General features: G+C 43.3%; 1 protein-coding gene across 1 annotated transcript in view; it reads left to right on the forward strand.

Annotated features, from left to right (window-relative positions):
• The window catches only part of WDR27 (WD repeat domain 27), a 522,635-nt gene that overhangs the window by 220,766 nt on the left and 278,134 nt on the right, over positions 1-23,735 (forward strand). Inside the window, exon 19 of the mRNA XM_082251222.1 lies at positions 17,495-17,589. Coding sequence (XP_082107348.1) covers positions 17,495-17,589 — 95 coding nt within the window. The remainder of the gene's footprint in view (positions 1-17,494; positions 17,590-23,735) is intronic.

Here is a 23,735-nt window from a genome sequence, read left to right on the forward strand (position 1 = left end):
CCTATGTTTTTCTGGTTGCAATATGAACATAAATTGGCAAGGCAGCCGGAAGAGCTTCTAAGCCTAGAACATATTTTAGTGTGACGAAAATGTTCTTTTCCGTACATGTGGAAAGACATGGTTTTATGGTGGTTATTAACTCAAATAATCGTTAGTGGTTTATTTTGTCTGTAAATGCAGAAATTGATAATGATGCTGAAATTGCTGTGTACTATAAAGAAGGGCGCAGTGGAGAGGAGTTTATTTTTGTGATCAGTCGACAAAAGTGTTTGAGACGGAATTGCACATTTAGGCTTTCGTTATTATACTTCTACATTAACTGCTCTCAACGTATAGCTGTTCCCAATTACTGATTTACCATGCCTTGGAGAAGCAGGGCTCTTCTGACCCCCTGATGACTGGTGATGTAAAGACTGGTGGCGGAATATTCAAGAAGCAGCAGAAGAGGCAACATTATCACAGAGTCACAGAATGAAGCAGAAGCAGAGTAATTCTTGAACTGCATGTCCTCAGTAGGGATGAGCTTCAGATTCTGACTAAAGTAGAATTTGGTCTGAAATTTACCTGTTCAGCAAACAGGTGAGATAAAAAGTGTACAAGAAAGGGGGCACCCAAAATAGAGACTGCTGTGTCCTGTGTACCTGGGCACAGACCCGTCGAGGGACCCTATGGTAATCCAAAAGGGTCTCAAATGGTAAGTAGGGAGCCACCGCACCCTGAATGAACTAGAGAGAAAAGACTGGTAGGGGCTAGAAGGAGCCTCTGGAGAACGGCTGCATTAAGGGATGCTCAGACCAACTTAATGTAAATAATCAAAAAAATTCTTTATTGAAGATCAAAATGACACACGGTTTGAAAAATACCCCCAATATAGGGGAACAATGTACAAATATCAACAGATATGAAATGTAAATGACAGCACACAAGACATATAAAACCAAAAAACTTCACACATACAAGGCCGGCCACACACACACACTGGAAGATCAGACCAGCAACGACCAGAGTAAGCTGCAGGTATTCGTCCTGACGAAGCGTGCGTCACGCACGCGAAACGCGTTGACGTCACACGCTGGCATCACACCACCCGGAAGAGCCACCGCTGCGTTCCAGCTCCCGCCCACAGCGTTGTTCACTTGCCAATACCGGAACACGCCATCTCCTCGTGGTTTACCGGAGCGGAACCTTCAGCATCGGGCCTTCATCTTTTGAATACCCCAAGGAGATGAATAGAGGTCTATTTTCTTAAAGAATTCCAAGGAACGGTGAGCATAAGCAATCGTTGATAAGGGGATAGAGAAACAGGCTGTGACCACCAGGCTGACCCAGTCACATAGTGTGTATACACCTCACGGCCATTGCCAAGGCCAATGGGAAAATTGACCAATATGGTGTGCAGCCTTTATATGGTGTGAGCCTGCGCAGTCCTTCCATTATACTGCGTCTCTCCCCTGCTCCCGCATCCATATCCATTGCTACAGTATGAGACTTTCTACCACATGGGGTTTTATGTTGGCCTGATTGTGCAAACCATAATTCTGGAGGATCTGAACTTCATTCCTTCAAGACTATCAGCTATTATCCATTTCCAGGATTGGTTTTCCAAACAACCCATTATACTTGGTGTGCAGACATTCCTTTAGATGCTTCTCCCTCTATGGTGAAATCATGATGAAAATGTGGAGCTCACAGACTTATTAATCACAGTAGAAGTATATAGGCTTAAACCTGCATTCCAGTAGATTATTGGTGCTTTTCTGACAGTCTGTGAATAGACTTCAGTATCACCATTCAATCAGCAATTTTGAAGTATAGGGTTGATATGTTATTGGTTCAATTCATGCAGTCCATGACCCTCTGAATTATTGGTATAGCAGTTATTGGTTATTTTATACCAGGTATAATACATCATTGTGGCATGCCGACCAGCAGACCAATGAGATAGCAGCATCCTGACATTCCCGGAGGGAATACCTGCAGCTTACTCTGGTCGTTGCTGGTCTGATCTTCCAGTGTGTGTGTGTGGCCGGCCTTGTATGTGTGAAGTTTTTTGGTTTTATATGTCTTGTGTGCTGTCATTTACATTTCATATCTGTTGATATTTGTACATTGTTCCCCTATATTGGGGGTATTTTTCAAACCGTGTGTCATTTTGATCTTCAATAAAGAATTTTTTTGATTATTTACATTAAGTTGGTCTGAGCATCCCTTAATGCAGCCGTTCTCCAGAGGCTCCTTCTAGCCCCTACCAGTCTTTTCTCTCGAGATAAAAAGTGTGTTTGCTAGCCCACCCACCAAGTCGAACCTCTGGCTGCAATGGGAAGTGAAACATTCAACAGCAGTATTGCTATTGCTGCTAAATATAACAGCATCCTGCTCAGGTTGGTTGTTAGGGAGCCAGCAGTTTCCGGCTTCCTAGCAACCACTGACCTATTCCCACCTTGCCATTTAGCTGTCAGACAGAAACTCCTGACTGTCAGCTGAATGTAAACAAAGGGTCAGGATGGTGGCTGACATCACTGCCTGCTCCTCTTTTTTTGTAAATAATGGCATGGGAACCTCCCAAAATATATACCAAACCCCTTTTGACAGTTGTCTTCAAGGGATTAAAAAAAAGGGTCTAAAGTAATTGTAATTTACTGGCAATTTAAGCCGTTCTTTTCTTTGCAAATTTTACTTTTGCTGTAGTACATTGTATACAATTACAGGTGCACCACTTCACAGGCAGGTTTAGGGTATCCACAAGCATGTTTATTCTATAGGAATTGTGCATTTTTAGTGTTTTACTTTAAAGTGTTACTAAACCCAGGAGCCTGCATTCACTATATCTGGTCTCCCACAGTACACAGAACATGGAAATGCAATAGTTTTAGTAAATATAAACTGCTAAATACCTTTTCTCATCAGCAGTTAGAGCAGTCTTGTGACTTCTATCAGTGTATGGTTAAAGCTTGTTGGAGGAGTATTCATTCTCCCTTGATTGTTCTATGAGGCTGCAGGACCCCTGACCCTCTGTCTGGACAGGGCTAATTGGCCCTGTGCTGACCACATGCACTCTCCCAAATAAAAAAAAAAAGTCTGTAGCAATCCACAGCAAATTGAGCATGTGCAGTGTGCCCCAAAGACTCTAAACTATCAACAGATGGATAAGGGACTTCAAAAGAAGGGGAGGATCAGGGAAGACAGCACCAAGCAGCCTTTTTACACAATGCACAGGATTAACCCCTTAAGTTCCATAGTGATTATAACAAGCATGATTTACTGCATATACAGACTGATTTTACTGTTGGGGGTTTAGTAACACTTTAGGCATTATTAAAAGAGCGCGCCCTTCTGCAAAATTGTATTTCCTGACAGACTTCATGGCAGCACACGTATGGATAGGCTCCGCCTCCTCTCCTACCCTATAGGACCCCACTCCCATAAATCTTTGCTCCATACCAGGAGCCGTGTTCCTTTTTCGTCCTCCTCCTGTGAGAAGGAAGTCTTACCTTATAGGACGTCTATCGGTTTCAGGCGAGCTGGTGGCGTGTGGACCTTATTGATGTCGGATGCCTCCTGTTTTATGTCCAGCAATCTCGATATTTATCGGGTGGACCCGGGCAATATTATTTTAAATGCTGAAGATGCCGTAAATCCTGAATGAGAGGTGGGCTGCATTGATGGCCAATACGTCCTTGCTATTGAGCGGATAGGCCCTGATGCCCTGTCACACACGCATGAATTCATCCAGGCCTGAGACTGTTCGGTTATCGTCATGGTGGTAAAGTATAAAACTTTCTTTTGGTTTCATTGCATTTCCTGTTTGTGCGGTGGAGCGCTCCTGCGTTCCAGATCGTTGCTTAGGCTCCTACCCCTGCCTCGCTGGACCTTCAATTGGTTGTCCAGGATGAGGTTTGGCCCTGGTGTCGTCTGCACATGCGCGCGCATCGCTCCCGATCTCCTATGACGCTGTTGCGTCGTTTGGGGCGTGGCTTTGCGGCGCCCGGGAGATTTAAGCAGCTGTCATTCCTGTTTACAATGGGATGTCTGCGGGCGTTGCGGTGGCTTCCCCGTGCTGTTTCTCTGCTCTTCAGCGGTGAGTCATGCTTTGAACCAGGTGCCATTTGGGGTAAAAGGGATGGTGTGGAAACGAAAGTCAGTACATGTATGCTTACTTTCTTCCTGTGCAGGCTTTTGCTTCTATCTGCAAATGGATGCTTCACCACCCCCCGGTGACCAGTCCCTGCGCAACAGGTGAGCTAGTTTTTCTTAACCCTTACCTGCTTGCGTTGGCTGGTGGAATGGAGCCTAAGTGTGTTTTTCTTTCCCTATTCAGCCCTTTTAGGTCTGACCAACGCCCTATTTCTGGATCAAAGGATCGTTCTCCTTCAGCCCATCGGCATTCTTCATCAAAGTCTGGTCATAGGTCTAGATCCAGGTCTAAACGACATGAGCACACTTCCAGTTCAGTCGCACCGCGGCAATCCCGCCATTCTGACCGCAGTTCAGGGAAATCATGCTGGGGCTGTCGAACCCGTATCCCTGAGGATAGATCCCTATGTGATACCTGTTATTCCAGGGTTTTGAGGGAAAAGCAAGACACTGCACAACCAGTGGAGGCTATGATCAGGCGGATTGTAAAAGAATCCCTTAGAGATTGGGATTCCAGCAGGCTTTCGGATCACTCTTCAGAGGCTCCTGGTTTCCTCCTAAGGGATGAAGTGGAGCCAGGTACTTCACAACCAAGTCGTCTGTCAGAAGATTCTACAGACAGTGAAGATGATTTGGCAGACCAGAATGTAGGTTTTGAACTTGCTATGGTCCCACCGCTAGTTAAGGCGGTTAAGGAGGCATTAAAATGGGAAGATCCAGCTGAGTCCCCAGCCAAACAGAAGAAATACTTCAAACATCTCAAAAAAGAGCGTTCCCATTTTCCCCTCCTAGGGGAATTGGGAGAAATTATTACAGACGAGTGGCAGGGAGTTGAAAAGAGAAACTCTTTGTCTTCTAAGGTCTCCAGAATGTATCCCTTTAAGGATGATAAGGTGAAACATCTAGATTCCGCTCCCACGCTGGATGCGGCCTTGATGAGGTTGGTGAAACACGTGACCTTGCCATTGGAAGACTCAGTCTCATTCAAGACGCTCTTGACAGGCGGATTGACACAGATCTTAAGAAGATTTATCTCTCCGCAGGTATGGCGTGTAAGCCGGCTCTGGCTTTGGCAGCCACATCCAAGGCAATGGAAGCCTGGGTAGACAGCGTGGAGGCTACACTTCAGAGTGTCTCCGAAGAGGTGGCCAGGAGTTCAGCCATTCAGGAGTTGAGACTGGCAACGGCTTTCTTGGGTGAGGCATCCATTGATATAATCCGCTTGGCGGCGCGGGTCATGCTGTCCTCTGTCACGGCCAAACGCGTCTTGTGGTTGCGCCCCTGGTTGGCCGACCCTGCCTCTAAGCAGGCCTGGTGCAAAATTCCCTTTGTGGGTTCCTCCCTCTTTGGTAATAAACTGGACAGTGCTATTACCCGTGCCACTGGTGGTAAATCGGGTTTCCTTCCCCAGGATCGCCGGTTGATAGATCAGAGAAGACCTCAAAACAGACAAAATCCTGATCGTGCCAGAGAGGCCCGTTTTTACAGGCCCGGTCGTGAGTTCAGGAAGAACTGGAAGCGCCCTCAGTCTACAGGGCAGAAGTTCTCCAAAGGAAAATCTTCAGCAAGCCGAGAGGCGATGAAGTCTTTTGATATCGAGCCTGTCCAGATGGTGCGGGTAGGCGCACGCTTGCTTCAGTTTGCGCACGTCTGGGCAGCCTCGATCGAAGATCAATGGGCCGTCAGAACCGTATCACACGGACATGTGTGGATTTTCGACAGAAGCCCCATTCTTCGCTTCATTCCTACGGCCTTACCCCGTTCAGAAGAGAAGAAGTCAACTCTTCTTACATATGTAGAATCCCTGGTTGCCCAGGGTGCGGCAGTGCCTGTCCCAACCGAGGAACTGTTCCAAGGCATCTACTCTCCGCTCTTCATGGTCTTGAAGAAAAGCGGCTCTTGGAGGCCGGTTATAGACCTAACACACCTAAACACCTTCATCAAGAAAGAGAGGTTCAGGATGGAAACACTTTTTACAATTCGGCAAGTGGTACAGCCAGAGGATTGGATGATATCCATAGACTTGAAAGATGCCTACTTTTCACGTCCCAGTCGCAGCAGAAATGCAAAAAAATGCAGTGGGTCAGGTGCATCTTCAATTTACCTGTCTCCCTTTTGGGCTTACCACATCACCTCAAATCTTTTCCAAGATCTTACTGGCTGTAGTAGCCCTGATCAGAGCAAAAGGGATTCGTCTTTACCATTACTTGGACGACTTGCTCCTTCTGTCAGAACATCAGGATCAAATTCTGCTTCACAGATCTCAAGTAATTTCCACCCTTCAAGAGTTCGGGTGGCTCCTGAATTTGGAAAAAAGCCATCTGGAACCCACAAAGTCATTGGTCTTCCTAGGGGCCCTCTTCAACACTTCCAGAGGCACTATCTCCCTTCCATTAGAGAAGATTCCGACAATTCGCAACAGGATTCGTCCGGCATTATCAGCCTCTCATCTCCGGGCGTCCCAGTGCATGAAGATAATTGGGACCATGGTTTCCACGGCTCCCATGGTGAAGTGGGCACAGTGGAAGATGAGGCCCTTTCAGATGGGATTCCTCCAACAATGGAATTTCGAGAATCCAGAAGTCCTCATTCGGATAACTACGTCCATGAGGGACAGCTTAACCTGGTGGCTTCAGCGAAAGAATCTTTTAAACTGCCATTCAATCGTTCCAGCGTCCTGGTTGGTCGTGACCTCGGACGCTAGCAGGACGGGATGGGGAGCGCACTGCCTGTCGGAGGTGGCCCAGGGCAGATGGGACTTCCCTACATGCGGGGTGGTCTCGAATGTGCTGGAGCTTCGGGCAGCGTTCTGTGCTCTCCAGGCCTTTCAGCATCTGGCGACCGATGCCTCGGTCCTCCTAAGACTGGACAATACGACAGCCGTCGCCTACATCAAGAGACAAGGGGGCACCCGCAGTCCTTCTCTTCTGAAAGAAGTGAAACCAATGATGGATTGGGCTCAAAGACATCTGTCCAACTTGTCAGCCGCCTATCTTCCAGGTGCCCAGAACGTCCAGGCAGACTTCCTCTCGAGGTCTGCTCTGGACAACAACGAGTGGTCACTCCATCCAGAGACCTTCATATGGGTCATGTCTCTAGGTTACCGTCCAGAGGGAGATCTGTTCGCATCTCCAAGCAATGCCAAACTGGAGAGATTCTACACGAGGTGGCGTTATCCCCAGGCCTACGGGGTGGATGCCCTGACGGATCATTGGAATTTTCAAACGGCTTATGCGTTTCCTCCAGTACCAGTCATCTTCAAGTTTCTTCACAGACTCAGACAGAGAGAGTGCAGATCATAGCGATTCTTCCCTTCTGGCCAAAGAGACCGTGGTTTCCTCTGTTGCTCCAGCTGAGCTGTCGGGACCCGATACCTCTGCCAGTCAGGCCGGACCTTCTGTCCCAAGGGCCTATTCTTCACCCCTGCCCAGCACAGCTTCATCTCATGGCATGGCTGTTGAGAGGGAAAGATTAAAAGCGCTCGGTTGTCCAAACGAGGCAATCGCTACAATGATGAGTGCCAGAAGACCCGGCACGAACAAGGTCTATGAAAAAATCTGGTCCAAGTTCAAGGATTATGTGGATAGCAGATCTAGCTCTGTCTCTGACCCAGGAATCCAGGATATTTGGGCTTCCTCCAGTCCGTTCTGGACCTGTCATTGGCAGTAAGCTCCCTTCGGGTCCAAATTTCAGCCATTTCGGCCTTCACTGGGACTGCATGGGCGAAACACTCCCTGGTTCGCCAGTTCTTCAGAGGCGCTACTAGGTTAAGACCTCCTAGAAAGCCCAGGTTCCCGAAGTGGGATCTTCCTACGGTCTTGGAGTTTCTTTCCTCACTCACCTTGAATCAGAAGGATCCATTCTTCCTTAAAAACATCTCCATGAAAACAGCCTTTCTGGTGGCTATTACTTCGGCCAAACGGGTTTCTGAACTCAGTGCCTTGGGTTACAAGGAACCATTCCTGTAGTTTTTCCCTGATCGGGTAGTATTGGTTCCGATGCTTGGCTCCAATCCGAAAGTAATGTCGGTATTCCATGTCAACCAGGAAATTGTCCTACCCACGTTCAAATCTCAAGATGAAAATTCTATCCATCCTTTGGACGTGGGGGGAACTCTTCGGCTATATCTGGAGACTACAGCTCCTTTCCGCCAGACAGACCATCTTTTTGTCCTCATCTGTGGAAAAAACAAGGGCAAACAAGCTTCCTCAAGATCTATAGCAAGTTGGATAGTTCAGACCATCCAGTGGGCATATAAAGCCAAGGGACTGGCTCCTCCAGAGTTGGCGACAGCTCATTCCACTAGAGGGATCTCTACGTCGTTGGCAGCTTCTCTTCATGTAGCTCCTGACGTGATTTGCAGAGCGGCTTCTTGGTCATCAATTCATACCTTTATGTCGCATTACTGTGTTGAACCGGCTTCTTTATCTTCGGTCAACTTTGGTTTAAAAGTCTTGTCTGTTGACGGTGCAAATTAAACCTTTTCCTGTTAAACCAGCAGTTACCCGCCCGGGTGTGTATGGCTAGTTATTTCCCATACGTGTGCTGCCATGGAGTCTGTCAGGAAAACGGAAAATTTATATTAATACTTACGGTAATTTTCCTTTCCTGATGGACTCCATGGCAGCAGGAGTCCCCTCCCATCTGCTGGAGTAGTTCTAGTTATGGAACACGGCTCCTGGTATGGAGCAAAGATTTATGGGAGTGGGGTCCTATAGGGTAGGAGAGGAGGCGGAGCCTACCCATACGTGTGCTGCCATTGAGTCCATCAGGAAAGGAAAATTACGGTAAGTATTGATATAAATTATACGTTTTTTCAAACAAGGGTCTGCAGTATTATTTAAATTATATGTTTACCTTTGGAACATGTAACATGTTACACCCATACTTATAGCATTCTAAAATGTGCCATTCGTTCACAGGGATCTGTAAGTTTACTGCAAGTCAGCAAATGCAGCAGATATATTTTTAATTCTCAATGGAATATGAGCGTGCTAAACAGCACACTTGTAGTCCATTCACTCTTCTTCCAGCTTTTCAACAGCCTGTACAGAGGTACAAGCAGAAAGCTGGAGGTGTGTGCAGGGGCCTGACATTGCACCCATGATCCACTATTTACATGTGCATTACTTTGCAGGCTCTTGTAGGAAAAAAATAATAAATGCATAATTTTTTTCTGGAAAAATATGTGCAATTGTTCTTTTCACTAAAACTCAGCCTTTACAATATATGGCTGAATTGCGCTAACTCGCCGAAAGGCCACCCATACAAGCTTTGTAGTTTTCTGGAAATGTTTTATAACAATCATCACCCTTAAGCCTAGTACACACGGTCCAAATGTTGGGCGGCATTGGCCGGTTCATTAGAAACCGGACAATATTCGGCTCCTGTGTATGGAAACCGGTCCGATGGTCCGAATGGCTGGCTTCTGTCAAAGTCCCCCTGTCAGCTAGCACAGCAGGAGAGATAGCTGTACTAACATCAGATTGTTAGTACCGTGGCTCCAACCTGATTGGTTGAACGAAAAAAAAAAACTAGTAGTATGTACGAGGCTTTAGTAATGGAAAAAAAAGTGAAGTACATACCTTTGTTCTGTAATTGTAAACCACTCCAGCACTGGTCACATGGTCCTTGACAAAGGAAAGTGTCATTGTTCAAGCAGAGTTTTAACTTGACTGGCTAATCCCAGTTGTCAATTCTTCATATACTTGACTTCATACTTCATATTTACTATAGCAGAAATCATGGGGCCTTCATAGGTGGGATTTTGAAAATAAGGAGAACTTCATAACAACGATAAGTATTTCACATATACTGTTTTCTTTTATTGCTTCTAGTAAGGGTCATTGTTGTACTGTACTTAAAGTGTTACTAAACCCACAAAAGTAAAATAAGTCTATATATGCAGTAAAAGCATGCTTGTTATACTCACTGTGGAACCTAAGGGTTTAATCCTGCGCATTGTGTACAAAGGCTACTCTGATCCTCTCCTTCTTCCACTGTCTCCAATCCATCTGCTGATAAAACAGAGCCTTTGGGTTCACTCTGCACATGCTCAGTTTGGTTTGTATTGCTAAAGAGTTTTTTTTTTTTCTTGAGAGGGTGCATGGGACCAGCACAGGGCCTATCAGCACTGTCCAGACTGAGGGTCAGGGGTCATGCAGTCTCAAAGGACAATCAGAGTAGAATTAAAACTCCTACAAGCTTTAACCAGACACTGATAGAAGTCACAAGACTGCTATATACTGCTGATGAGAAAAGGTATTTAGCAGTTTATATTTACTAAAATAATTGCATTTCCATGTTCAGTGTACTGTGGGAGACCAGATTGAGTGAATGCAGGGTCCTGGGTTTAGTAACACTTTTAATTTACAGTATACCCAATAAGTCTGCTTCAAAAGGCATAAGATAAGCATAACCTAATTAGAAAAGTCATTTTTGCATTCCCTCGAACCCCAATCATTGGTTTTTCTATGCACCCGATCACCTTCCCCTATTTTTAATCCACCCACATACTGTCTCTGCAATGACCTGTATATTAACCTATTCAAGTCCCTTATCCTGCATAAACAATAGAAGTCCAGATGGAGATGAAGGGGCTTACATACAGATGTGCAGGATAAGGGAAGTAATCAAAGTGAAGGAGCGCTACTCAAGACAGATCCACAACAAAGCACCTCACACACACTCTCTGGCATGTGACGGCCCAGTTCTCACACCTGTGGCATAAACAAGAAAAGTCTTAATGGCCGCACTAAATTCTGTGTCCCATCTTTATTAAGGAAACAGTGTCACAGCATAAAAGCACAATGTAAGCACTGTGGGGGAGAAGCAAGGTTTCACGTTACCTCATGCCTATTCCTAGCTCATAATCATAAACACTAGGTAGCGTAAAGTGCACGAACCTTGCTTCTCCACCACTGTGCTTACATTGTGCTTTTATGCTGTGACACTGTTGCTTCAATCTGTCTTTATAGAAAGGTGCACTGGCATTGATAGTGTCTTATGAATCCAGAAATAAAATGCTCTGTGTCACCTTCAGTCTCTGACAGAGGCTAGTGCATTGGAAACAGTTCCTACTAAATCACGCCCATTTATGCTGTATAGCGCATGCGCGGCGTGGTGCGTGGCATCCACGTGCACGCCAAATGCGTTCAAACATGTCCTCCATGTGGCTTACGTCTGTTTTAAAAAGCAAAGATTCTCTGGCGTGCACGAATAGGCCTTCGTCACAGACACGCTATCAAGGCAGGAGACGAACATGCGGGCACTTATGCGCCAAAGCGAAAACAGCAACCACATGGGGTGAGAGCAGCTTAGGCTGAATTTTGTTTGTCACAGCTGATACCCTTCAAGTGATCAGCCCAGGGCAACACAAAAACAGTGTGATAACAATAGGCAAAGGAATATTGTTTAAAACAAACTTTGCATCAATCCCACAACTGCACCAGCTCATATAATCACAATTGATATAAATGGCACATTTAATCCCTAAGGAAAAGCCAGAGCTTTCAACAAGATGTATTTTGCATAGCTTAACATCCACTCTCCTGCACACATTCGTTTGTTACAGCTGATACCTCTCAGGTGATCAGCACATGGTGAAAACAGTGAGTCAGAAATACAAGCACAGAAATAATCCTTAACAAGATGTATTTTGCCTAGGCTTAACATCCATAGTCTCATGCAGAGACTCACATGGTACTCGGTCTCTGTTATCTTTTTTAAAGGGAACAGTGCATAAAATATTTACAATCTGCAATTATGCCAGCAATTTTTACCTTCAAGGTTTGCTGTATATGTAAATATTTTAAATTTGACTCACCAGTCCTGCCACAGGATTCTGTTTTGAAACAGGAATCCAATATTCACCCATCACGGCGAGCTTTGTCTTGGCGACCTTCAAAGACTGGGTTCCCTATTTTTAGAGGGGCCACCGCCTTGGACCTGTAGAGCACCCTGCACGGAGCGCCTTTTAGGGTTTGGTATTCCAAGGGTCCAGATCCCAGGGTCCAGCACCTAAAAAGGACAGCATTACAGGCAAAAGCTTGTATCTGCTTCCAGAGGCTCAGATACCATATTTTTAGTCCATTGACTGTTTTAGATGGATCTGATAGCTTAACCTCTTAGATTCCGTGATCAGGGGGTATGTAGCATATCTTCTTTCTTCTTCAAGAGAAATGTGGAGAGACTGTGTGGGAGGGATAATATAGGGGGTCATCCTTTCTGATTGGTTGCCAGTGTCCTTCACCTGTAGGTGGCTATATAACCCATATGTTATGATTTATGGCTCTGTGTCCCGTGATGTACGAAAAGAAATATACGTTATAGAATGTGTGTAAGAAAATAAAAAAATGGTCTGGCAGCGAAGGGGTTAAATAGAAAAGCAAGTAGAAATGTGCATGTACTAAATATGCCTTTTTTTTTTTTTTTACTTCTGCTTTGACATACGCTTTAAACGTACAGTGCAGTACCACAGACACTACAACATTCCATTTTCCTGCAGAAGGATTACATTTCCTAGAACTTACTGTACATAATATTCATCAACAAACTTAGACAGTCAATTCCTGCTTGTGGATTTTTTGATTAAATGTGTTATGTCTCATCATAAACAATTGGCTTGTAATGCAGACATAATGGTAATAACCTTGATTTTTATCTAGATGACTGTTATTTGGAATGTGGTGCCTAGTGCATTATCATCTAAATAAAGACTTGTTTTAGTACTCACTGTTCCTCTTATTTAAACAAATTTTGAACTGAACTCTAAAGAGAACAAAAATGATAAAACATCTTCTGACAAATGTAAGACAGACATTATCATTATTTGTAATATTTTCTGTATGAAAACACATTATTGTTGAAAGAGCCATTTTTCTGTTGCTTTTGGGCAAATTCCTGGCAAAACCTAAAACCGCATTTTGTTAATCACCTTTTTAATCCAATAGGGTGCATTCATTTGGAAATTACTGATGTTATTATACCATTACCATGCTTTTTTATGTGTTATCTGTCAGAGAATGATAACTGAGGGTGGCTTTTTTGACAGTTACAAAACAAAAAGTAAAAGATGCATGCTTCTTTTACTATAATATTTCAAGCTACATAATCATTTCAGCCCTCACTGGCTGCTACTGTTGTCAAAACTACAATTAGCTGATCCTGCATCATTTTGCCACTGGAACAAAGGTTGCCTCATTATAATTTCTTAACTATCAGATTTATCTGGCAGCAAGTAATTTTGGCTCCTACAAAAAAGATTATCACCTTCTACCTGGAGGGATCTTCTGATACCTGACGGTTAAACATTTCATCAACTCTTTGAAAATTCATACTACAGATCCCGTCAAGAAAATTAAATTTGAATCTTGTAGTGCCTCAGATTCTCTACCCCTGGAGTAATCTCATTCTTGTATGCCAAACCATCCATTCTCCCCCAACTCCATATGCTGCCATATGAAGACCAAATTTTGGAATCTACCTTCAAAATCTCTATTTTGGCTCTTGAAACAAACTACAAATTACTTATGAGCTGTTACATAGTTCCAGCCAGGATCGCTAAAGCCTTTCCGTCTTATCCTTTCACTTGCTTTAGAAGCTGCTAAAAAAAAAGCTCCTTTGCTTACATTTGGTGAGAGTATCTGGCAGCACTACTGGTCTAAAATACATTAACAGATCCACAAGGTTATAGGTTTCCATGTCCAAAAGGATCCTTTTATGTCCTGCTAAAAGCCACTGGGTTATGCCCCAAACTAATTTAATCCCTTCGCACCTAAGGGTAAAAGAAAAGTAAATGGTAATGCCTAAGCACAAATTTGCAACCGTGCGTATTATCACAAATACTTTGTACATCCAGGTGTGTTAAACTTTTTTTTTTGTTTTTTTTAAGGACAAATTGGGCCTTTCATTTTGTGGCAAATGGTAATGGAAATTTCCTGATTTTTTTTTATATTATCAAAGTAAAACTGTCCAAATATACAGTCAGGTCCATAAATATTGGGACATCAACACAATTTGAATCTTTTTGGCTCTATACACCACCACAATGGATTTGAAATTAAACAAACAAAATGTGCTTTAACTGCAGAATTTCAGCTTAAATTTGAGGGTATTTACATCCAAATCAGGTGAAAGGAGTAGGAATTACAACAGTTTGTAAATGTGCCTCCCACTTTTTAAGGGACCAAAAGTAATGGGACAATTGGCTGCTCAGCTGTTCCATGGCCAGGTGTGTGTTATTCCCTCATTATCCCATTTACAAAGGTCCAGAATTAATTTCAAGTGTGCTATTTGCATTTGGAATCTGTTGCTGTCAACTCTCAATATGAGATCCAAAGAGCTGTCACTATCAGTGAAGCAAGCCATCATTAGGCTGAAAAAACAAAACAAACCCATCAGAGAGATTGCAAAAACATTAGGTGTGGCCAAATCAACTGTTTGGAACATCCTTAAAAAGAAAGAACACACCGGTGAACTCAGCAACACCAAAAGACCCGGAAGACCATGGAAAACAACTGTGGTGGATGACTGAAGAATTCTTTCCCTGTTGAAGAGAACACCCTTCACAACAGTTGGTCAGATCAAAAACACTCTCCAGGAGGTAGGTGTATGTGTGTCAAAGTCAACAATCAAGAGAAGACTTCACCAGAGTGAATACAGAGGGTTCAACACAAGATTTAAACCATTGGTGAGACTCAAAAACAGGAAGGCCAGATTAGAGTTTGCCAAACAACATCTAAAAAAGCCTTCACAGTTCTGGAACAACATCCTATGGACAGATGAGACCAAGATCAGCTTGTACCAGAGTGATGGGAAGAGAAGAGTATGGAGAAGGAAAGGAACTGCTCATGATCCAAAGCATACCACTTCATCAGTGATGGTGGTAGTGTCATGGTGTGGGTATGTATGGCTGCCAATGGAACTGGTTCTCTTATATGTATTGATGATGTGACTGCTGACAAAAGCAGCAGGATGAATTCTGAAGTGTTTTGGGCAATATTATCTGCTCATATTCAGCCAAATGCTTCAGAACTCATTGGACGGCGCTTCACAGTGCAGATGGACAATGATCCAAAGCAACCAAAGAGTTTTTTAAGGCAAAGAAGTGGAATGTTATGCAATGGCAAAGTCAATCACCTGGCCTGAATCCGATTGAGCATGCATTTAATTTGCTGAAGACAAAACTGAAGAGAAAATGCCCCAAAAACAAGCAGGAACTGAAGACAGTTGCAGTAGAGGCCTGGCAGAGCATCACCAGGGATGAAACCCAGCATCTGGTGATGTCTATGCGTTCCAGACTTTAGGCTGTAATTAACTGCAAAGGATTTGCAACCAAGTTTTAAAAAGTGAAAGTGTGATTTATGATTGTTAATCTGTCCCATTACTTTTGGTCCCTTAAAAGTGGAAGGCACATATACAACTGTTGTAATTCCTACACCGTTCACCTGATTTGGATGTATATACCCTCAAATTAAAGATGAAAGTCTGCAGTTAAAGCACATCTTGTTTGTTTCATTTCAAATCCATTTTGGTGGTGTATAGAGCCAAAAAGATTAGAATTGTGTCCATGTCCCAATATTTATGGACCTGACTGTAGTAAAAAAATATATATATATTTAATGTAGCTGTATTTTTCTTGTTACTACCATAACCTACCACCAAAGAACAACTGATAATAGATTCTCCTGCTCCCTACGATAACAGCAATACTACATATGTATGTGTTAGTTGTTGTTTGTACCCGTAGTACAGCCCAAAAACAATAGTGCACCCTAACTTACACTAATACTAATTAAAATATATTTTTTTAAACCCTTCCCAAAATATGCTGACCCTGACATTGACCTTTGACTTTTACTTGATTCAAACACTAACCCTGGAACTGGCCTAGATCAAGCCTTGATCTACTTTAGGTATTTTCTTTCTTTATTATTATTATTATTATTATTATTATTAACAATGTATCTTTCCTTTCCATTTACAGAGAGATAAACACAGGAGCGGGCTTCACTGTGACTGATTACTGTGATAGCCAATCAGAGGCTATCACAGCAATCAGGTGACCTGGAATAGGGAGTTCCAGGTCCCGACTGTCAGTATGGGACCCAGGGTTCCTATTGAAACAGCTTGCTCCCAGCATAAAGACAGATGTGCATAAATGCTTCGATAGGAGTGAAAGCATACTCCTGCAAGACCCCTGTGCCCTCTCTCAACAAATTTTCACTTTTGTGTCTCACATGATGAACAACTCTATGAATAAATTTAAGCACACCTTCTTTCCCTCTCTTCCCCTTCTATCCTTTTCTCCTACCACCCCCTGCTATTCTCAGGCCCTACGTGCCCCCTTTAATGCAGAGATCATCGTGCCCCCTTCAATGCAGAGATCATCATGCCCCCTTCAATGCAGAGATCATCGTGCCCCCTTCAATGCAGAGTGAACAGCGTGCCAACTTGCCAAGCCCCCCCCCAAGACCAGTGCACTTGACTTACCTGTTGTAGCGGCGGCTTCTTCTCTTCAGTCCCTGCTTCTCCTCGAGTCCTCCCACCTCCTCCTCAGCCAATGGCATTGGCTGAGGAGGATCCGTGTGACAATAGCGAATTTTTATTCGCTATTGTCACACAATGGGTGGGCTCGGGCACACTGCTCTGCGCCCCGGGTCCACCCTTTCCTACTAGAGCCAAATTGTAATAGGCGGGGAGTCGGGGACTGTCTGGGAGGCGGCAGCACGACGGCCTGGAGTAGAAAGGGGTGACCTCACTGCTTGCTAGACGCTAAGCGGCTCTAGCCTAGCAACCAGTGCAGTGTGTGGGCTCTGCTCTGGCCACCTCCCTGCAGAGAGAGAGCGCCGACAGAAGACAGAGAGAGCAGCAGAGCGGTCATCGGATCAGGATGATATACAGATGGTCACAACTCACAAGGCGGTTCTGCTAACTTCCAAATATTTAGTAACCGGTTCTGTGGAACCGGTGCGAACCGGCTGAATCCCACCACTGGCCCTACATCTATTCTAAAGGTAAATCCTCCTGTTCTCCCTGCAATCTGTAAATAGACCCTAGCCAGTGGCATCTTACCCTTCCCACTCCTCATCCTGGGAAGTTTCTTGAGTCAGGCCGGTGAATATGCTGACTTTTTGCAACTTGTATTTACATGCTGTGACTTTCTTGATTTTTTTCGATTGGCACCTTGTTAAAAAAAAAAAAAAAAAAAAACAATTGAAAGGAAATGCAGTTAGCCATGGCAAATAATGGTTTCCCCTAGTAAACAGTCTATTAAGCATAAACTTGTTCTTTATTATAGCTATTAGAGATTGACAATTGACCTTTATGTAACCCATCCACTTTTGTGTGTTTTTTGTAGGTATGAACAGAAGAGTGTATGTAAAACAGTTGAAAAATTTAATCTGGACTCAGTGGAGATTACTGGCATTTCAGCTGCAAATGACTTCTACTCCTGTATCCTTTTTTTAATCTTTACTTTGCATTCTGAATATGTTTTATACGCAATATCAGCTTATACCTATGTGCTCTAATTGACACTACTAAAGTCACTGCAACTTCAGAAAAGGTTCCTGCACTACTTTGGCCCGACTTTGGCACGACTTCAAGGGCAGAGAGTGTCTTATCACCTCAGAGTCGTGCCAAAGTCAGAATTTAAAGTTGCACTGAAAGTCGTGCAACTTTGGAGTCGGCTAGTGTGAAAGGAGCCTAAAGCCTAGTACGTGTGGACTGAATTTCAGGCGAAATCGGCCGGTTCAACAAAAACCGACAGACATTTGGCCGTGTGTACGGCAGCTGGGCCGGCTTCTGTCAGAGGAGCATGCTGGAAAACCAGTACCCGACCGGCTCCCGATCAGCTGACCGAAGTGTTCTGGCGGGGGAACTGTCCCCCTGTCATATTTCAATAAAGCAGCAGGGGAGATCGCTGTACTAACATCGAGTTGTTAGTACAGCAGGTCTGACTGGAGCTGTAAGTTTTTTTCATTCAACCCGCTGGGTTGAATAAAAAAAAAAAAAACTAGTGGTGTGTACTAGGCTTTACAGACAAGTACAGGCTGAGTGTGTGAAATCAACAAGCTAAAACATCTTAAGGACCACCCATACAATTACATATTCTGCTAACCATGTAAATATTAGGAGACAGAAACATTTTTAGGCACCTTATAGATATTTTTTTTTATCACAATTAGCTTTTTGTGCGTATACATTTTTCTGCCTTTGTTTAATTAGCAACCAGTTAGAATTCACACTGCTGAAATCAAGCCATTACAAGATGGATATTGATTGGTTGCTGTGGGTTACTGCATTTAAAGTGCATATCAACCCCAAAAAACAAAAATTAAATATATTACAGTTTACCGGCCTTTAGATGTGGTGGCTCCATTTGTTTTCTTTTTTTTTCAGACTTTTTACCCTTTACTTTCACATGGTAATTTCCTGTCCTTGGGTGGCTATGCTCACTCCCCCACAATATTTATGGAGGGAACCATTGTTACTTCTCAGACTAGACTTCAAACACTTGTTCATCTCTGTTACATGGGGGAAGGGGACATATTTAGTTTACAGAAGGGCAATGGCATTTTTTTCTCTAGATTTTTAAGGCTATTAGCAGAAAAGTTGTAGATGGGATATCTTTCAGTGATGACATTTGTTCCAGTGACCACTGTTAATGGTGGGAACTTACTTCCCTGTGGAGATATTTCTACTCCTTCTTTTGTGTAGGACAGGAAGGACAGGAAGTGGGAATAAATCTCACCGAAAGAGATAAAGAACCCCAAAGTAGATCTAATACATCTTTACTCTATCCAAATAAAAAAAAAAAGTTTCTGGCTGTAATTCCACCTTACCATTAAGAACTTTCAAAAATTGATTAAATCGATCGGACTAGATCTCTTTATAAACCTGCCTGAGGCCCTGAGGGGAGGACAAATAGAAAGTCTGTTTCCCTGATAGAAGCTGTTGCTTTGAGGTAGACTGTGATTGCTTTGACTGCGTCTAGGCAATGAAGAGCAATCTTTTTTTGGGTGCTTTGGAGAAGGGCAAAAAAGATTAAAGAACAATGTCTTCATTGAAGTAGAAGTTTGACAACACCTTGGGAAAGAAGGATGGCCTTCGCCATAGGTCTACCATCTTGTAAAGGATGAGAAACGGCTCCTTGCACGGGAGAGATGCCAATTCTGAAACATGTCCGACCGACGTGATGGAGGCCAGAAAGGCTGCCTTGTACCTAAGGTCATCTAAGTAAATCTCACTGTTGGTTTCAAAGGATGCTTTCTGTAGAGCAGAAAAAAAAATGTTGAGGTCCCAGGAAGAAAAGGGGGCCTAAATCTAGAAGTTTTCCACAGTGTCATGTAGTATATATATATATATATATATATATATATATATATTTATAGTATTTAATTGTATTATGAATTTATTAATTTTTATCAACTTTTATCAAAATTGTACAATTGATGGATATATATTAATGTTTTGATATGATCGCCCTTGATTATAGGCTCTTTATTGTCATGTCCCTTTAAGAAACTGTGAGGGGAGGAGCCGCTATATCGTTATATATATATGAGGGCAAAAGATTTTTGGGGTGTTGAGACCTGAAGAAGGAGGCCACGCCTCCGAAACGTTGTCCCTAGCAACCCCATGAATGACATGTCCTGGGTCCTGATCGGGGATTTCCCCTCTGCGTAACCGCATTGTCGGCTACAGCATCCGGCTCTTGGAGAGTGTGCAGCGGCGGCTGGACCGTGCGCAGGCGCACCGCATTGAGTCACCCTGAGTCATCTGAGGTGGTTGGCTTAGCCGGACGTTACCTACTCATCAGTGCGGGACGAACAGCTGAGCCGCCAAGGCAAGGAGGAGAATACCCTGTACACATCAGATCGGGGGATATAATTTCCATGCATGACACTATATATGTTTGTGAGTACCTGTTTTTATGGCTTCTATTATTTTCATTAAATGGTGTTACACTAGGGCGGTGTGCGCTCTGTTTCTTTTGTTTTCTGCTAACTCTAGAAAAACCTTGTTCAAACCAGACAAAGAATGATTTCCAGATACAATAATAGATCTTTCTAGAAGTGTTTTTTCTTGCTTTTATCAAGTTAGGGAGGACAGACTTGGAGGCTCATGTGTCTCATAAACTGCCATGCTGTAAGTGACTGAGAAGCAGGATGGAACAGAGGCCCCAAGGTCTTGCCTGTTGTAAAGAGGCCAGGGGTCATCTTGTAGTAGTCTGAGTATGTGTACCAGGTTTTTCTGGGCAAGTTCTGGACGATGAGGATCATTGGCTTTTTCTTTTGCCCTATATTATTAGACAGATGAAGTAGAATTAACACTGGAGGAAAGGCATAGATTAGCCTGAATGGAATCCATGGAATTATCAAGGCATCTGATTCCCGAGCTAGAGGATCTATGGGTCTGGCCACAAATAGAAATAGTTTGTTGTTGAATCAGGAGGCCATGCTATCCATTACATATCAGTTTGAGGATGTTGGGATGAAGGGCTCATTCTCTTTGATCCAGACAGTGAAGGCTGAAGTAATCCGCTCTTTAGTTGTTCACTCTTGAGACATAGACAGAAAAGATCGCTGGACAGTGAGCCTCCATTCATGAAATGATCTAGCTTTCTGATCTCCAAAATATCAATGTGGTGCTTGGTTTTCATTAGTAACTAGATTCCCTGGAATATGAGGGACTGGAACACTCCTCCCCAGCCTAAAAGACTAAATTTTTTTGTTCCAGTGATATGGAAGAAAGGACTTCACTGTTGATAAGGCTGGGCTGGAGATCCACCAAACTATATAATTCTTTGCTTGGCAGGACAGGAGTATGGGTAAGTCAAGGGAAGGAGCATGTTTGTTCTAGGTCAAAAAGATGTTGCGTTGAAGTGACCATTAAGAACTACAACCGACAGCCGCAAAGGCTGTCAGTACTTGTAGATCTCAGATTCATAGAACTTGGTGAATGAATGACGTGGCTTGGTGAGAGGAGCCCCACACAGTCGCATTTTTTTTTTTTTAAATCGTGACACATTGTTACAACACTGATAATGTGAATATGGGTGTGAAAGGTGAACCTATCCTTTAATTCATTTGTCAAGATGTCGACAATTTGCCAAAAAGACGTCTTTAAAAGGCATACATGGGAGGCATTTTTCACAGGCAGCTTCCAAGTTTTTAGCCATAAGATTCTGTGCATATGAATGGAGATAAGGGCTTTTCTGGAAATTTGTTTCATCACGTGTTCTAGGGCATCCACACAAAAGGGGAAGGCAGAAGGTTATTGCTTTAATTGCTCAGATAATTGGAATACAGGATCATGTTGGTTGTTCTCTGCAGTTTGATATATTGAAGTTGCAGAGAGCCAGCTGCAGAGCTGGGCCTGCAAAAGTAAATTGAGCCTTTAAGAGTGTCTCAAACTTCCTATCTGCAGATTATTTGAATGAAATAACATCTTCAATTTGTACACTGAGATGTTTTTGAGAACTGAAACGGGATATACTACTGGAACAGACCATTTAACGGAGAACTGTTGTTCCACTGGATAGAGCTTGGCAATAATTTTTGAAGTGAAAATCTTCTCCGGGGGGGGGGGGGGGGGGGGAACAAGTTGTTAATAATTTCACATTCTATTTGTTCATGAATAGAGACTGTCTTTTCAGAGTTTGCAGATCTATTTTTACCCAAAGTGGAATGGCAAATGAAGGAGGGTCAAGTGCACACAGAAGAGATGAGCATACACACCACTGAGACGTATTGCATAAAGCTCACACTTCAGGCATACAGGAGTGTGGGGTAGAGATCTTCCACAGCCTTCTCTAACATTGCCTCTGGGGCCTCCTCATTTGCTTCTATGTCTGATTTATCAAGGCAATGCATATCAGATCTGATTTAGGCAGGGATGACGGAGCTTGAGAAAAGACCTGGCACTTTGGTGCTATCGATAGTGATAGCTGAAAAATTGTTACATGGTTGCTGAAAAATTAGCTTTTGTCAGCTAGGCCACTTGTTGCATGTCTAAAATAACATAAAATCGGATGCAGAGGCAGGTGTTAAAAATCTGATCCCGCTTCGATGAAAGGGAAACATTCTCAATCTTAGGTTGAATGTTGTGCAGCCCTGCAGCAGGGAGAATATTTGCCTGAGCTTTTGCCGTGGCTCGCTTTCACCTGGTTTCCCCTGGTTTCCTTCGTAACTATGGGTGAGGATAATCCCCTGTGAGGTTCTCACGTAGTGGGGTGCAGAATATATGGTAAGCATGCCCAGAAGGAGAATGTGGCCAGTCAGGTGTAGACCATTCTGTGGCAAAATCTTCATGGCAAAAGGGTGGGATGAAGCATCTGAGTACCATATAAAGGGCTCTAGGGAGAAGTAGCGATAAACCTCACACTGCCTCTTTGTTGGTCTGTAAGACTTCCTATAACAACAAAAACCATTATGGAGGCAGAGGGGTGGGGTCTAGTGAAGGAAAATGGTAAATTAGCATATAGCTACCAAGATGTCTGCCAATATTTACAAAATTGCCTAACCATTCAAATATCTTTTTTTTTTAATCACCATAGAGTCATACTATGTATTTGAAATTTTTCTATATACACATTACAAAGTATACTGGCACATGGTAATTTATAGCAGATTTGTAGCTTCTAAAGTTGACTTATACTATTGTTTTTAAGCAATGTGTACAACATGTCTGTAATGAAAGCATAAAGGAAATGTTATGGCTTAAATGCTTATACGATATATTATACCACTGTATGAAAAAAAGTAGGAGTACAAAACTCTCCCTTCAGGCATATTTATGACAGGACATAAAATGGATCATTTCAATTTATCTCTTAAATGTATGCAATATGCAAGCATCAAAATATGTTTCTATTCTGTAATTTCTGCCCTCTATTCATTTCCTTTTAATCAACCATGCATTTCACTTGTGATTATGAGTTATGTAAGGCACTTATTACTCAATGTAATATGTTCTGAATGATCTTCATATATACAATCTTATAATGTGGTTTATTAACATGCTGCTTAGAGCTAGTATTTTGGGAGTTTGTTACCTGTTTATTATGCTCCTTTTTTTAGATGTAGATGCCAGCTAGTGCAATAGATTGAATTGGAAAACAACAGACCTCAAAATAGATTTGTAACATTTTAGCAATAAGTGAAGCAACTAATTATTCACTGGTTGTAGCAGCAACTGACCTATACAGTATGTGACTATATCTAGTAGTTTTATGTGTTTTTATTATAATTTAAAGTGGTTTCTATGCATGAAGGTAAAAAACCTTCTATGTGCACCAGACCCCCCCCCCCCCTAAAAAATACCTGAGCCCCATCTCGATCAAGCAATGTGCACGAGTGGCTCAGCTCTCAGGGGACTCTCACTCTTCATTGGTTGAGGCAGGCTCCCGCTCCTGCCAGTGAGCCAATGAGGGGGTGGGGCTGAAGCTCAGGAGCGAGCCTGTTTAGGTGCCCGCAGAGCAAGCTGCTTGTTCTAGGGGCACTAGCCAGGAGGGAGGGGCCAGGAGCGCTGACGGGGGGACACGAGAAGAGGAGGATCCAGGCTGCTTTGTGCAAAACCATTGCACAGAGCAGGTA

The sequence above is a fragment of the Pelophylax lessonae genome, assembly GCF_965119305.1.
Source record: "Pelophylax lessonae genome assembly, chromosome: 3".
In the NCBI taxonomy this organism is placed as follows: Eukaryota; Metazoa; Chordata; class Amphibia; order Anura; family Ranidae; genus Pelophylax; species Pelophylax lessonae.